The sequence below is a fragment of the Ambystoma mexicanum genome, chromosome 4p, assembly GCF_040938575.1.
Source record: "Ambystoma mexicanum isolate Mex_15411 chromosome 4p, UKY_AmexF1_1, whole genome shotgun sequence".
Taxonomy (NCBI): domain Eukaryota; kingdom Metazoa; phylum Chordata; class Amphibia; order Caudata; family Ambystomatidae; genus Ambystoma; species Ambystoma mexicanum.
The window spans coordinates 808,994,193-809,010,168 of NC_090927.1; the positions used below are offsets into that span (position 1 = coordinate 808,994,193).

The window sequence follows — 15,976 nt, forward strand, 5'->3', positions numbered from 1 at the left end:
CACTTTATTTGACATTCCACAAGACAAGGGTGGTGCTACGGATGCACCCCTCCTTCTCTCCTCATGGTCCCGTCGGACTTTCATCTAAATAAGCCCTTGGTGTTACCTGTATTCTTCCCAACGCCTTCGGGGCTGGCTGAGAGGACTTTGCACTTGCTAAATGTGGCTAGAGCGCTGAAGTTCTATGTGGCCGCACAAAGAGCTTTCGGAAGACGTCGCAACTTTTTGTGAACTTTAGTCCTGTGAACCATGGGAAGACCCTCTCCAAGGCTTCCATTTCCAGGTGGCTCTCCAGCTGCATCACCCATTGCCAACGGTTGGCAAACCGACCGGTGCCTGTCCGTCCAAGAGCCCATTCGACCAGAGCGATCAATGCAACTACAGCATTCCTGTCTGGTGTGCCCTTGCTGGACATCTGCAGGGCTGCTACATGGAGGTCAATGCACACCTTCCCAATGTTCTATGGCGTAGACAGGGATCCCAGGGAGGAGTCCAGAGTCGGCCAAGCAGTGCAGCGCAATCCGTTCGCTTGAAGGTGAGCCTGGTGAGGAGGTACAAGCTGCTTAATGTTGAGATGCTTAATGTTGAGCCTTGCCACCTCCTGTGGTTGTGCATGTGTGTACTGCTATGCATTCTTTATTCATGAGCCTGCAAATCCATGCCAGACCCCATGCTGGAGAAGGAACAATTTACTTACCTGTAACTGTTCTCCAGCATGGGTCTGGCACGGATTCACATGCGAACCCTCCCGCCTACCCACCTGCTGCTCTTCTCTTGGCCCTACTGCCACTTTACATGCTACCAAATCTGAAGATGGCTGCCGCTGGAGGGGCTTAGGGAGAGGGCAGTCATTGGCTGGGGGCGGTATGACCCAGAGACCAGTGATTGGTTGTTAGGAGAAAGACAGTTCAGAAGTGAAACTAAAACAGAGTTTTTTTTCGTTACTGAGGATTCCCAGCCTGACGACTGGGAATATTCATGAGCGTGTGAATCCATGCCAGACCCCTGCTGGAGAAGAATAGTAACAGGTAAGTAACTTGTTCCTTCTTGGATTTTACTCTGTGTGCCAAGTCAGGTTTGAGCCCTTTGTTTTAACTTTCACAGGCTTCAGTATTGAAACCTGCCTGTGGCTCCAGTATCGAAGGTCAGGAAGGGAGGGAGGTACGAAACGCCCCTGTCCTTTGTATTTAGGAATGCCTGAATGCACCCTGTCCGGATTGGCTGGCTGGCTGTCCTTTCAGGACAGCCTCCCTATTTGCGTGACAGCTAGGCTGTGCATGAATGGGAGAAACCTGCTTAAAAGGCAAGGGTTTTGGGATTAAAGTCGACCACTGGGAAGAACAACCCGGCGAAGAAACCGTGAACCAAGCTTGCTGCATAATCCTGGACCTTTGAATTTCCCGGTGAAGCCCTGCTGCTGTGCTGAAACTACTTTTTCTAATCGACAAGATAAGCTCCGGAATGGGGGACATCTTCCCTTGGGTTAGTGGGACCAACTAACCCCGAGACAAACTCCACTGGACCACCTTCCCCGACTCTCTCTGTACTACTTTGCTGCTGCAGGAACGGAGAGGCAGGGGTTGAGAAATCCGTAGTCTAGCGCAACGTCTGTGATCCGGCCAGAAGCTCCATTGAGTCTTGTAAGAACCCTCCAGAAGCAGGACGACCAGAGCTCGAGGAGTCACCAGAGTGCAGGACTCAAGGCGTGAAGGAAGCCCAACCGGTATCCAAGATGGTGCTGTTTACTGAGCGCTGAAACCGCGAAATGCTGCTGATCCGAAAAGAGCCCATAGCTGCCGCCGACCTCCAAATTGCTGCCGCAGGAGTCCTCCAGATGTCCTCGCTCTTGTCCCCACGCCGGAAGCCCAGGAACCCAGGATCTGCAGGACTGCAACCAGACAGAAGCCAGCTGGAGCGCTCTTCTAACCAAAGGTGCTGTTCTGATTTGGGGTACTTACCTCAGTGTCTTTAGCTTTGCTCTTTCCAGTTGAGACTTGCATTAGCTACTATGCTAGAGTTGATCTCCACTCTACCCATCACAAGTGTAACAGCTTTTGACCCTACAATGAATCTTCTTCATCAAACTCTCTAACTTTGTGCAAGACTTTGTTATCTAAGAAGTGCCTTCACTCCATAGATTGTGCTCCAATTGACTCTGGCTGTCCTGGCTCCCTGCCGACTCTTCTAGTCCATTTGACTTTGATGCTTACTGTCCCTCATAGGTGATAACTTGGTTTTTAACTGTTATTGCTGGTAAAGGTTTTTATCTAGACTTCACTGGAAGAATGAAGTGCTCACATGCTCTGAGAACCTGTTTAACCTTTCTCCTTCCCTTAACCTTTCCTTTCTACAAACCTCAGAATCTACAAAATGTACTAGTGATATATAAATGCCATTACTGTCCTAGTTAAGTCACCTTGGGGTGTAAAATGTGTGTAAGAAGCATCTCTAAACATGATCTACTAGCTTTGTGTTGTTTCTCGACGTATAAAGTATATTTGATTGTTATATACATTGTCCTTTTTAAAGAATGCTTATTTGAAAACTACTGTTAAATAAATTATACTCAAGGTTTTCGTTATATATGTTAGTTATTTGGGTGGATTTCATTGCTACAGCTCACATTTGCCTTTCTTGAGATATGCTTGGCTGCTCTGTCACACCCCCAACTTGTGTAGTACAGGCCTATACCAAAAGGTGGGTTACTTAATACCAAGAGGTGAAAGGTTGTGTTGTCTCCCACAGGGTTACTACATAAATTCTTGCCTCACACCCGCTCATCTGCACTCAATCCCCTCTTCCCGGGTCACCGGGTACGATCCTGCGCCCACCTCCTTCCTCCTAAACCAGGCGCCCGTTGCTGGTTCCTCGGCTGCTTAATATGCCCAGATGAACCCCTCTTCGTCAGAGTTCTGCTCTCTTCTTGTTCACAGATCTCCTCCTTTTCCTCTGTTAGCATGGCAAGGCGAGAAAAAAACACTTGGCATTATCCTTTCCCCATCTCACCTGGCTCCCCACCTTCCTCCACTTTACTAGTTCCCTTGCTGCACTGCCACACCTTCTCCTCTTTCATCTACGCATCCCGTCCCTGCAGCCTTGCAGACGCTGTGCTCCCTGGCCTTAGCCCCTGCTATACAGCAGCAGTCACCTTTACCCTGTTCTGGGCCCCCCCTTACGGTACATGGTTCCCTCGTCTCACACACACTCTCTAAATTAAGAAAGTATGATCAGCTTTTTGTGGGCTACGCTGGCCACAGAATGGGGCAGGTTGTTAAGACACAGACCCTGTCTCAGTGGATTATCCTGTGCATTTCCGAATGTTACAATGTGGCTGCAAAGGAAGTGCCTTTAGGTCTGAGGGATCATTCTACTAGAGGGGTGGCTACTTCCTCAGCCCTTCGCATAGGGGTACCAGAACAGGATATTTATAGTGCTGCCACCTGGTCTGCAATGTATACCTTCAGGAGACATTATTGTTTAGACTATCGGGGTCAGGGTGTCAAATTTGGGAAAACTGTTCTGATATAAATTCTCCATTCCCACCGCCTGCAACATACTGCTTTGGAAGTCGCATCAAAGTTGAGGAATACGTCGGAAGATGTAATCTATTCGAAGAACAAATTAATTACCCCTGGGAATGTTCTTCCGACTGGGTGTTCCTTCCAACCTAACCCTCTATCAGCTGAGAGAATGTCTGTGATTTACATCTTTCTCTGTTAATGCTCACATCGTTTTCATTTTCGAGACTGTTGTGCTTGAGAGGAAAAATGGGCACAGTGCATGCCATTTTATACTAACACAGATGTCATGGTCGAGGGCAGACTGAGGCTGTTTAGGGACACGAGGTCTGCGAAACATGGCATTAATGTTACTCTCATTGGCTGATTTACTATGCTACCATTCAGTTGATGATATAGTTGTCCGGATAAATTCAAGATCCTGCAAACTGTAGTTAATTGATATGGATGCTGCCCTTCTATGCATTTTTTGTCATTTGAATTTCTACTTCTGTATATTTAGAAACTTTCAGAAGCGCTACATTATCCATTGAAACGATGAAGCAGCCAACCTGATAAGGAATGCATTGGTTTGTTAGTCTTTCACTTAGAATAGACAGTGGAGATGGCGCGAAATAAATGGAGAGCACTGCATGAGCGGGTCATTGGGGGCTCCAGCCAGCCATGGAACCTGGGCATTGCACCTGAGAGTAACACGAGCATTCCTTTAACGGATAGTGGCTGCTGTGGCTGCCCAGTATGCTAATGCACATTAATGTACTTCTCATCTGTTTTCAGAATTGTTAGTAGTTATGTAGCAAATAACTAGAAAATTATCAAACATTTCTGTTTTGACTTGTGGGAACTTGAACATTTTTTATGTTTTTGTTTTGTTACAGTGAACACATTTCTAGCGCTTGAAGCACCCATACTTCTGGAGATGCGAATTAAACACCTACTTAAAGCAAGTCAGATAACCCAAGCTACTGTTTTAGCAAAGCTTTGCTCGGATCACCAAGACCTAAGGGCAAAAGGCAATTTTAAACAGATGTATCTTGTCTGTCTATGTTCGCAATCACCAAATATAAAGTTAATAGAAGAAGTAAGTATGATTTGGCTGCATGTCTTTGTTCTTTTTGCACTGCATTTATTGATCAACTAGATCAGTTGAGCTATCTGACCCAAGGTTACGAATTTTTGATTCTGGCCGATACACGAAAGATGTAAGTCACTGGATGCCAATTAAACCAAGTAGTTGCCACCTGATGGACATTGAGATTAGACCTGGAGGCAAAACCTTTGAATCTTGTTTATTCTGGATTTATAAACTCTGCCCTGATGGACAGAGTTTAGGGGGGGTTAGGGAGAATTCTCATAAATGGCTGATTTCCCTTACCTAATGAGTCCCTCAGCAGCTTTGCTGGATTTCTAGTTTTTTTTTTCACCTGTTAAGAGTGTGAGCCTTTTTCCCACTCTTACATGCGTTTTGCTGTGTGTGTTTGACATTTTGTGTGATCTTGGGCTATGGAACCTCACCTACTCCATAGACACCAATTTCCTATGTGTGTTACACAGCACCCTCAGTGCATTGACACAGGGTTGTCTTTCAGACTTCCCACTGACTCCAGTTTCTGGGACTGACTAATGTCTCCCAGAAACATGTAAAGTTACCATTAACTTTACTTACATTCTTTAAACCACAGACCCAGTACACCCCATTTTACATGGAGTATTGGAAAGGGTTAAATCTTACCCCTTTTTGTCTGTCCCTCTTGGAGCACTGTTTCGCTCCCTTTCCATTAAGACTTGGCTGGTGGCAGCGGTAACAATATTTTTTTCTACCACGGCTATCTTAAATAACCCTGGTATTGTTTTCGGCTGTCTTGGTAGCCTCAAACTTAAACGCGCTTGACAATATTGATTTTGATATTGTTCTGGCTGGGTTTAGCCGCCATTTCTTTTTTGGTAAAGTCTTTCTCGTGTTCGTCTCTACACGCCAAACCAGGTTTGGTTCCTTTGTTCAACGTGTTTTCGCTGGCTTCTGCACAGAAGCCCTCCTTCAGGCACCTGAAAGTCTAGGTAGGCAAGATGTGAGGGAGGGGTCTTTGGACCCCTGCCATGGGTTCCCTTGGTAACCCAAGTCGCACTCCTGTTTGATTGGCTGGGTGACTGTCCTTGTCAGGACAGCCACCCTGCTGTGTGATTGACAGCCAGGCTGTATGAATGGGGGAAAACTGCATAAAAAGCAGGTCTCTGGGACTGGAAAGGCAGTCGCCACTGGAATGAAAGAACCGACGAGGAGCTGATGGAAGAGGACCCCAACCACGACTGAACCGCTCGATGAAGCCATGCTGCATGTCCGAAACTTCATCTCCAACGACACAAGAGGAGCGCACCTTTTATTCGTTGTTTTGCTCTGCTGCTGGTTTCTTCCCTGGGTAGCGCAGGACCCTCCAGCTTCCTACTTCGTGTCAGTCCGACAGTCGCTTCAGGAACCGTGAGCCTGCAGGAACTACCAGGAACGTCCGCCGCAGCTACAGCTTCTTCTCCGTTTTAAGGTACTGTGCAAACCCGGTTGTTTCGTTCAGCCGCGTTGAAAGTGTGTGAAATCTTTCGCCAAACCGACGGCTTGTCCTTCTCTTCTTATAACATTAACTTTATTGCTGACCAATTTAGTCCGGAACTCGTGGCACAAATTTTACCGCGAACTACCCTGAACTGTGTGATCTTGAGCAAAAGACATTTGTCCTATTGACTCTGGCCCTAAGCCTTTTTTTACCTGATCCTATCACTGTAGTTTCTCTTGTTCAATTGCCCTGAGCATGTACTTGTTGGTGTGGTTCAATTTCTACCTAACTGTCTTTCCCTCCCTTTTTTAATGATCAGAGTGCCATTTTGCTCCCACTTTTTTGTGAGCTTAACTTGTCTGAAAACTATTGGGAGTGGTGTGGTGTATTAACAGTGTGATTTTTTTTATTTATTTATTTATTTATTTTTTTTTTAAGACTGCTTTACTTTAGTGAAAAGTTATACAACTGTTGAGTAAATAAATATATATTCTTTTACTTGGAAACCTTGAGTCAGTGTTTACCTGAATCATAGTAATTGCTGTCCTTTGTGTAACGATTTGATACTGCTCACTTACTCTTGAGATAGGCCTGGCTGCTCAGCCACTGTAACCACTTTCCCTGTGTGGCACAGGCTTATAACAAAGGTGAATTTGTGCTGACCCTTGTAGTCTTAATTTTGTATAGTGTTCCCAAAGGGTAATGCATAGGATTCTGCCTAACAGGAGGCCAACCAAGTTAAATAGAACAGGGACCACTATGGGAGCTGTAGCCAAACCAATCAAGGTGGTATGGAGAGTGATCAAGGTGAAGTCTCAGCAGTGAGTTAGTGAGTGTGGTAAGTGGTCGACAAGGAGTCCAACACAGTGAGCAATCGAGGATTACACTTGTACAGGCAAGTATAGAAATACTATATTTTTGGTCAAAGAACACACTATGAAAAATGACTAATGGGTAGTAACAGCGCACAATATGAAGTAGTAAAATACATCTATAAAATCAGTGAGTTAGTGTAAATCATCCAGTTCACCTCCCCACCCCCAATACCTAAAAGGGAAGGTAAGTAAATAATGGTTACACCAACAGTCCACAGGAATATCAGCCCTAACTTGTGAAGTATATCCCTAAATTTTATGGGTCCTTGTGCCCACAGGTTCACATTGGATGTTCCTCCCACATATTCCTCGTCTTTGATATATCCGTCTACTTGCAGCTTGCTTCAGAATTTTTTTTTCATAGGGTCGTGCAGCGTAGTATCATGGCATTCGGCGGCCTCCGTAGCGTCCCTCTGTTAGGGAGATTCATCATTTTTTTTTAATGCTTCATCCCCTCTCCTAGTGAGACACCCAGCACTTTTTGCTGGGCTTCTGGACCTTTTTCCGAAATCCTGAATGTGTGGTGCCTTTTTCTACTCATTCATTCTTATGTGCTCTGTTAGGGAGAATTCTCAGAAATGTGCTAATTCCCTCCACCTTAGAGACCTTCATCAACTTTGCTAGATTTTGAGGACTTGATTATTTTAACCTGGAGAGAGTGAGACATTTTTTTCTCACTCTTGTATTTTAATGTGATTTTGAATTCTGTTTCTTTTGTTTGTGGAGTCTGCCAAACTCCATAGGCATCATCTTTTACATTGTCACACAGCACCTTCAGGGCAGTGGCACAGGGAAGTCATTCATATTTCCCAAATGTTTAAATACCTTCTCTTGGATAAACTGTTTCCAAGAGCAGTAAAGTGAAATTGACTTTACTTACACTTCCTACACCCAGCACACACTATCTTACAATAGGGTGCTGGAGGGGTAACCTAGTATCCCCTTTGTCTAGCTTCTCATGTAACATTTTTTCTGATGCTTGTTAATCTGCTTAGAAACAAATGCTGTGCATATGGTCCGACATCCAGTCGTAACCGGGGAGTATTGCATCTGGTCTTTCGAGGCTCGAAAGGGGATGTCTGCATAGGCGTTTCTGTAACACTATCCGTGACGTGTAGTGTACCCAAAATCCCTCACGTGCCGCGGTCCCTCATTGTTTTTTTCGGCCCAGATTACTAGTCGCTCTAATGTGGAGCTCTTGCATATAGAAAGCATTGTCATATATATCGACTTTGTCGTTATTCCCGTTAAATCACTTAGACGGGTGAATCCTGTACAACGCCGAAGACTGCTGAGGACTTTCACCGCCGGTTGATCCGGCCGGCGCTGCCGTCCACGTGGCCGGGCCTTCCTACAGTAGGGAGAGTGGGGTCGGGTTGGCCATATTCTTTACAAGTATGCCTTTCCTCTTTCACCCTCTATACTCCCTGGGTTCTGTCATCGCTATACCGGTCTTTAGCTATGGAAAAGACTCCATTTAGAATTTGCGCCTCATGTAGGGCCAAATATCTGTGGCAAGACTAGCACTGTCGGTGCAAGAATTGTCTTCCCCTCGACCACAACAAGGCGTTTTGTGTGGCCTGTAAACTCATGCGCCCCAAGACACTTAAGGAGCGCCGCTTGGAGTGGTGGGTGGCCTACGGCATGTCGCAGGCCGCATGTTCTTCCCCCGCTGTCGCAACAGCCGAAAGTGATTTGGGGGGGGAGGGAACTAGCGATGACCAGACCTCCATGTTGGAAGCCATTGACCTAAGGGCGGACAGATCTCGGTCTGCGACGCCCGTCCCTGACCCCACCAGGCATGACGCAAGTCACGCTGTGGGGAAAACACCCAGCGACAGGGGTGTATACGATTATAACACCAAACACACAACCCAAGGTTCTGCTTCGGCGGTACCGTCGCAGCGTGCCAAAGTGTCAACAGACCAGTCAAACTTCGACGGGATCCGCTGATCTGTACGATCCACAGCCTTCCCCGCTTCCGCAACCACGCCCTGCGACTGGGCAATCTAAAACAAAGGGCGCTAGCACTAAAACGCACGCAGCTGTCGAAACGCTCCAGGTGGACACGCAGACTCCGCTTAATGCCCGAGTGGCGTTGAAATCCACCGCTCAGCCGGCACATCGCCCCGTTTCCCCGAGCATTAGCGATGGCATGGCAAGAATTGCCTCGGCAGTTAAACTGAAGGAACGGTTTAAGGAGGCGGCAAAGCACAAAGAACGGCCTAGCGACGTGCCGAAAGAAACGCTACAGCACCCGAACCCTGCAAGGACTACACTGAGTCCTGTGCCTTTGTCAGACATATTAGGGGACAAATCTCGACATCACACGGAAGATGAACCCTTTCCTCCCCTGGATCCCTCTGGTTCATCCTCATGGACCAGGGAGAAATTTGAGGGATTTATGGATAGATTAGAAAAATGTCTTATTCGGAGAAGCTTGCTCCCAAGGGACCTCGCGAAGACCTTCCTTCTACCCCTGTATCCAAATTTCAAAGGACCTTGGAGGATCCACATGAGTATACCTCTGTCCTCACAGAGGATGATGTTATGGATCACAATGTCCTGTGCATAGATTCTCCCCCCATTCCACTCTGTCCCGCCAAGCCTCCCCAGTGGTTGATCAAATGGCGTTTAACGCCATCTTGAAGAAGGCGGCTGACAATTTTCAGATCGCCACTCAAGAAGCTTTACCAGATTCTGATTTTGTGGAGGGATATACTCAAAGAAAAACCAGCCAGCCAGGCTATCCCTTTGTTGAACTCCATCAAGAGGAGATTGGCACCGTCCTTGTTGATGCCAGCCCAAACCAGGGCGGTGAACCCTAGGGCGGAGAAGTTGTTTCTCCGACCGACCCTGCCTACATCAAGGGACATGCCACTCCAGATTCTTTAGTGGTTACCACTACTAGAAAATGGACGGGTGTTCCCCTGCCTACAGGAGAGGCACCACACGATAAGTAGTCCAAGAGACTATATGCAATGGGAAAGAGTGTCACAACTGCTGCTGTTTTGCACCCGAATAGCCAATAACACAGCGCTATTGGCCAGCTATGCAGACTTCCAGTGGAACCTGCTGCAAGAAGGCCTTCAGGAAATGCCAGAACCTACACGGACCAAGTTGCTCGCCATAGTTTCGGAACACTCTGGACGCTGCTGAGATAGCGGGAAGAACTCTGGCACAAGGTACCTTGCTCAAACGACATACATGACTGAGGAACTCCGGTTTCCAGCCGGAGACCCAAGCAGCCCTGATAAACCTACCCGTTGAGGAGACCAACTTGTTTGGCAAGGCAGTGGACAATGCATTTGAAACAGCCAAGAAAGAACATAAGACACTCAAGTCCATTCAACAGATTACCCAGAAACCCTCTCCTCAGAGTGGAAGCGGCTCCCGCCGGTCCTTTTTGCAGGCAATCTCGTTTTCCCCAGAACCAGTATAATGCAGGAAACTGGAATTCGGGACAAGGGTCTAATGCTTCCACCACTTATCCAGCCAGAGGACAGCGGCATGGGAAAGGTAGAGGACGAGTTTCCAACCCCAGAGGCGCCCCAGCCTCTGGTCAGAAATGACCTTCGGATCCAGGTCCCCTCCCATGCCACCCCGGTCGGGGGGCGTATAACATCTTTACTTACTACATGGGAGGGGATAAGAGACCAGTGGGTACTAAATATGTTTGCCCACGGGTACTGCATAAAATTTGCCCGAACACACCAGTTCAGACCGCCAAAATCAAGATGCCTGACGCCGGACCACCTGCGGATCCTACTGCAGGAGGTGGAGACCCTTCTAGGAAAGGACGCCATAGAAGTCATTCCTATTCTACAGGTAAACAAGGGTATTTATTCAGTGTAGTTCCTTGTACCCAAAATGGATCTCACCATGCACTACACTTCCGCCCAGCGAACAAGTTTGTCAAACCTCAAAAGTTTTGTATGGTCACTTTACAGGAAGTAATACCGCTGTTGAAACAGGGATTACATGGTGACACTGGACATGAAAGATGCATACTTTCATATTTCAATGTTGCCAGTGCACAGAAAATACCAGAAGTTCATGATAGAAGTCAAGCACTATCAGTTCAAGGTACTCCCCTTCAGCATTGCCTCAGCACCGAGGGTATTCACAATGGTACTGGCAGTAGCGGCAGCACACCTGCGCAGACTATCCGTCCTGGTTTACCCTTACCTCGACGACTGGCTCCTAACAGGGGAGTCCTATGAAACATGCCTATTGAACACTCAGAAGACAATGGACTGCTTATTCAGTCTGGGATTCTCGATCAACGTGAAGAAATCCAGCCTAAGCCCCAGTCAAGTCGAACAGTTTCTAGGGGCTCCTATTCAGACGAAAGACACCCTCGTCTTCTCCTTCAACGCAAGGGTTCAGGACATGCTGTTTCAGATCCCTCCGTATGTAGCCGCCAGTCGGGAAGTGACGGTACGCAAAGCCATGCGACTGTTGGCAATGATGGCTTCCTGTATTTACTTAGTTCCTCACGCGCGTCTGCATCCCATGCAAGAGTGGCTCAACAGCCTGTGGTGTCGGGCCACGGGACAATGGGAAGATCTGGTCGTTGTCTCGCCAGCCCTCGTTCTCTCTGTAGTGGTGGTCGAGGGAAAACCTCTTGAAGGGGAAAACCTTCACCACCCCCGCAGTAGAAGCCACTCTCGCGACTGAGGCATCTCACAGGGTGGGGGGGGGGGCTCACCTGCTACAGCAGCCGGCTCACGGCGTGTGGTCCCCACAAGTAGCATCCAACTGTCATGACCACTGTGAGGGGACACAAGTTGTGCTACAAGCAGGCTCTCACCAGAACCCTGAGGGCCTTAAAACCACTGCAAAAGGGCTCCTGGAGCCAGTCCTGGCGCCTTTGGCACCAGACTCATATGTAGCAAGGAAGGGCTGTTCAAACTATGTCCCATTTATGTATATGGGCCTTTAAATCCAACATGGAAGCACCCACATAGTCTAGTTCTAAGAACCATGCCATGCGGTCTAGTGTTTTGGGTGTGGCAGGCCTGTAACTACTTTCCCTGGTACTACTTTACCTGGGCTATATAAACCACACCCTGACTGCAGAACGCACTTCGTGTTATTCTGCAACCTGCAGCGTGACGCTCACTGTGTCCAGTTCCTGGTCTTCAGCATCTTCCTGTAATCCTGCAAGAACAAGATTATTCTGTTTTACCTCTTACCTGAGAAAACACCATCCAGCACTCAGCATCTCAACTGGGCTGCATTCTGTGGAAACCGAGAGAAGAATCATCACTCACCTGCGAGTACTAGCTTAAGGACTTCAGGCGAACCGCTACCACAGCTGCTGTTCGAACATTGCAACCTGCAAAAACGAGAAAGGGGAAAAACAATATTAGAACGCGCGCTTCCAAAACATCGAATTCCATCAGTCTTGCCTGAATTCCATCTCGCTATGCCACGCTTCCATCCGGAGCACCACAGCAACATCTGCAAAGGAAAAGAGACATATTCAGGTTCGCTTTCAATATTAAACAACTGCACAGCGCTGTACTTAACTTAACGGATTCCGGAGGGTCTGTTTTTCATCGCGTTCTCATCCACTGGCAGCACCACAGTGGCCTGTGATGAAAAGAAGAAGAAAAGACAGTTTAGCTTGAAAAGACAATAAAGGCGCTGCGCTCTTTCTCTTACCTAGAAAACGTGCCTCTCTATCCGGCATGCCAGCATCAAGACCTTTGCACCTGAAAAGGAGATAGACATTAACAAATTCCCACCATAAACAGAACAAAGACTTAAAACTAACGAACCTACCTGCCTACCAGCAGATTCAGGGTCACAGCAGGCCTGGGCCCAAGGAAGGCGTACTGCACCAGTGAAGCAACTTGGGCAGCTCGCCAACAAACGTCAAGCGCCCCTGCACAAGAAACGCAGGACGTAGCTCACCCTACAAATAACTAAGATTCATTATTCGGCACTGGGCAACTACGCATCCAGGGTTCCAGATCTCAGAGCCTTCCAGACGCCCCCGGGGATATCAGGTGAGCGTAACACCAACCACATAAATCTGTTGAAACTATTAGCGGTATTCAAAGCACTGAAAACCTTTCAGACAGTTACAGGGGAAGACCGACCTAATCTTGACAGACATCACCACAGCCATGTACTACTTGAACAAACAAGGGGGCACACACTCTCCAGGGCTATCCAAGCTGTCCCAAAACATTTGGCTATGGGCTCTCAAAAACAGGATGTTCCTGTTGTCCCAACACGTTCCAGGGGAACTCAATCTTCTGGCAGATGTGCTCAGCAGAGATTTCCCACTGCCTGTAGAGTACGAATCGCGACTACACTAAGACATCATCTCTGTTTTTGCAGAATGGGGCTTCCCAGAGATCGACTTGTTCGCAACTCTGGAGAACATTCAATGCCAAGATTACGCCTCCAGGTACCCACAGAACCGCTCCAAGGGGAAAGGGCTCTGGATAACATGGTCAGGGAAATTTGTTTATGCTCCCTGTCAAAGTACTGAAGTAGTAGGATCCTGCATGAGTGAAGCTGGCTCACCAAACCCCCTAAGCCTGCCAGCCCAGCAATCCTGATACTATAAAACTATTGGCCAGGCAAATCCAAGGGGAAAGGGGAATGGAGAAAACAACCAAAGACAAGAACTCCCACTGCAGGTACTTCATGTCTTCACTGGAATGTTTTTTGAATCAGTAGAGTTCCTAAAAGGAAAGTACAGCCTTAAATAAATGATATTGATTGATTGATATTTTATTTCTATTGCGCTCATACACAAGTGTTTCAGAGCGCGACCAGGCAGGGAAAGGGAACAGGGGAGAACAAAAACAAAGATCTTACTAGGGCCAGTGACATTGAGAACGTGCAAGTGCAGGGTAGAGGGAGAAGTGCATGGAAGGGGTAACAAAAGGAGAGTGCGGAGCGTGAAGGATAAAAACACAAAAATAATAAATAAAAAGGCAACAAACAATGGGAGTGCAGCCAGCAAGTGGCAAGTGCTGGGTTTATGGCAGCAGGCCGTGTGGGTCTGAAAGTGCAGGAAGAAAAGGGGAAGGCTGTATGGGTACAGATACAGACCCCAGTGCAGGTAGTGGCCCGGAGGCAGTGCGAGAGGGTGGCAAGGTGAGCAGGTACCTGGGCCCAGAGGACAGAGGGTGGCCAGGTGCATGGTGCCGAGGGAGAGCAGGGAGAGGGGAGGAGAAGGCAGAAGCAAAGAGGAAGGTTTTGAGGTGCTTCCGGAGATGGTTCTCCTCAAGTTTTAGAGTGGCAGGGAGGCTGTTCCAGAGGGAGGCCCCAGCCGAAGACAGAGATCTACCCCCTGCTTGTTTCTTTGAGAAACGACTGACCCTGAGGGAGTTGGAGGTAGAGGAGCGGAGTGCTCGAGATGGGAGGTATTTGCGGAGGGATAGCTGAAGGTATGTTGGACCCAGGCCCCAGAAGGCCTTGTGGATAATGCAGAGGGTTTTGAATTTAATCCTTGCATCCACAGGGAGCCAATGGAGAGATTACAGAGCTGAAGATATGATCCCAGGGCTTGAGGCCAAGGACAAGTCTCGTAGTCCTGTTCTGGATAAATTGTAAAGGGCGGAGAGTAGAGGCAGGTAGATTAAGAAAGAGGCTGTTGCAATAGTCCAGCTTAGAGAGAACCAGAGCTTGGGAGACAGTGAGCTTCTGTGGGAATGAGAGGAAAGGAAGAATACCTCTGAGGAGGTGCAGTAGGAGGTTTGACTTTTTTGATACATCAGCGATGTGGGCAGAGAAGGAGTGTGGAATCAAAGGTGACACCAAGGTTCTTGGCCTCGCAGGTGGGGATAGGAGGGCCAAGGGAAGCTGGCCAGAGTGTGAGGGGAAAGGAAGGTGATGGTGGTGTGCCAATGAGGAGGATCTCTGTCTTGCTGGCATTAAGACAAAGATCGTTGGCGGCACACTAATCTTGGATGGCAGTTAAGCATTCAGTGATGAGAGGGGTGGAGGTGGTGGCCGAGGGCAGCCTGAAAAGGAGTTGAGTGTCGTCTGCGTAGCACTGGAAGTTTGAGCAGAAAATGGCAATACAGCGGGTAAGAGTTGCCAGGTATTGGTTGAAAAGCCAGGGTGAGAGGTTATACCTCTGGGGAACACCACAGGTGGAGAGGAAGACAGATGATAGGAAGGACCCGAGTTGGACCTGGGAGGGTCGATCGGAGAGGAAAGAGATCAGCTAGGCCAGAGCCTGATTGGTGATGCCCCAGTTATCCCGGAGATGGTTGAGCAGGATGGTATGGTTGACCGTGTCAAAGGCAGAGGAGAGATCAAGTAGGATGAGAACAGAGGGAATGCTAGAGTCAAGGTTGGAAAGCAGATCTTCACGGATGTTCAGGAGAGCAGTTTCCGTGCTTCTGCCAGATCTAAAGCCACGCTGATGGTCATGGAGACAGCCAACAGAATCAGAATGAAGGTTTAGCTGAGATGGCCAGCTTTTCATGGAGTTTGCCTAAGAAGGGGGTAATGGAAATTGGCGATAGTTGGCCCGACAAGAGGGATCCACTGTGGGTTTCTTGAGGAGAGGATGCGCAAGGGAGTGCTTAAGAGGGGAGGGGAAGGATCCCAAGGCAAAGGAGTGGTTGCAGAAGTCAGAAAGGGCCAGAGCGAGGGTATCAATGTGGTCCTTGAGAGTTTTAGAGGAACAGGGATGAACCTGTTTTGACGAGGCTTTCATAGATCGGACTTGCCTGGCGACCTCATCAGGGGAGAAGAGAGGAAAGGAAGAAAGGATGGTAGGGGGTGGCTGGAGGAGCGTCAGTGAGTACCGACGGAGAGGGGATAGGGGGTGGAGGAGAGTGTGGACAGGATGTCCTGGGTTTTTGAGATAAAGTGTGAGGCCAGGGCATTGCAAAGAGCCTGAGAGGCAAGGGGAGGGGTAGAGACTGCAGCAGGTTTGACCAGCTCCTTACAAATTTTAAAGAGTTCGGCTGAGCTGTTAGATGCCGCAGAGACACAGGCCTGAATGTGGACTCTCTTCTTGGTACGGACAGAGACTGTATTGCCTTTGGAGAAGGCA

The 15,976-nt window shown here is 48.1% G+C and overlaps 1 protein-coding gene across 1 annotated transcript in view; it reads left to right on the forward strand.

Annotated features, from left to right (window-relative positions):
* ZNF292 (zinc finger protein 292) overlaps positions 1 to 15,976 on the forward strand; it is a 1,156,963-nt gene that overhangs the window by 709,787 nt on the left and 431,200 nt on the right. Inside the window, exon 5 of the mRNA XM_069606362.1 lies at positions 4,397 to 4,599. Coding sequence (XP_069462463.1) covers positions 4,397 to 4,599 — 203 coding nt within the window. The remainder of the gene's footprint in view (positions 1 to 4,396; positions 4,600 to 15,976) is intronic.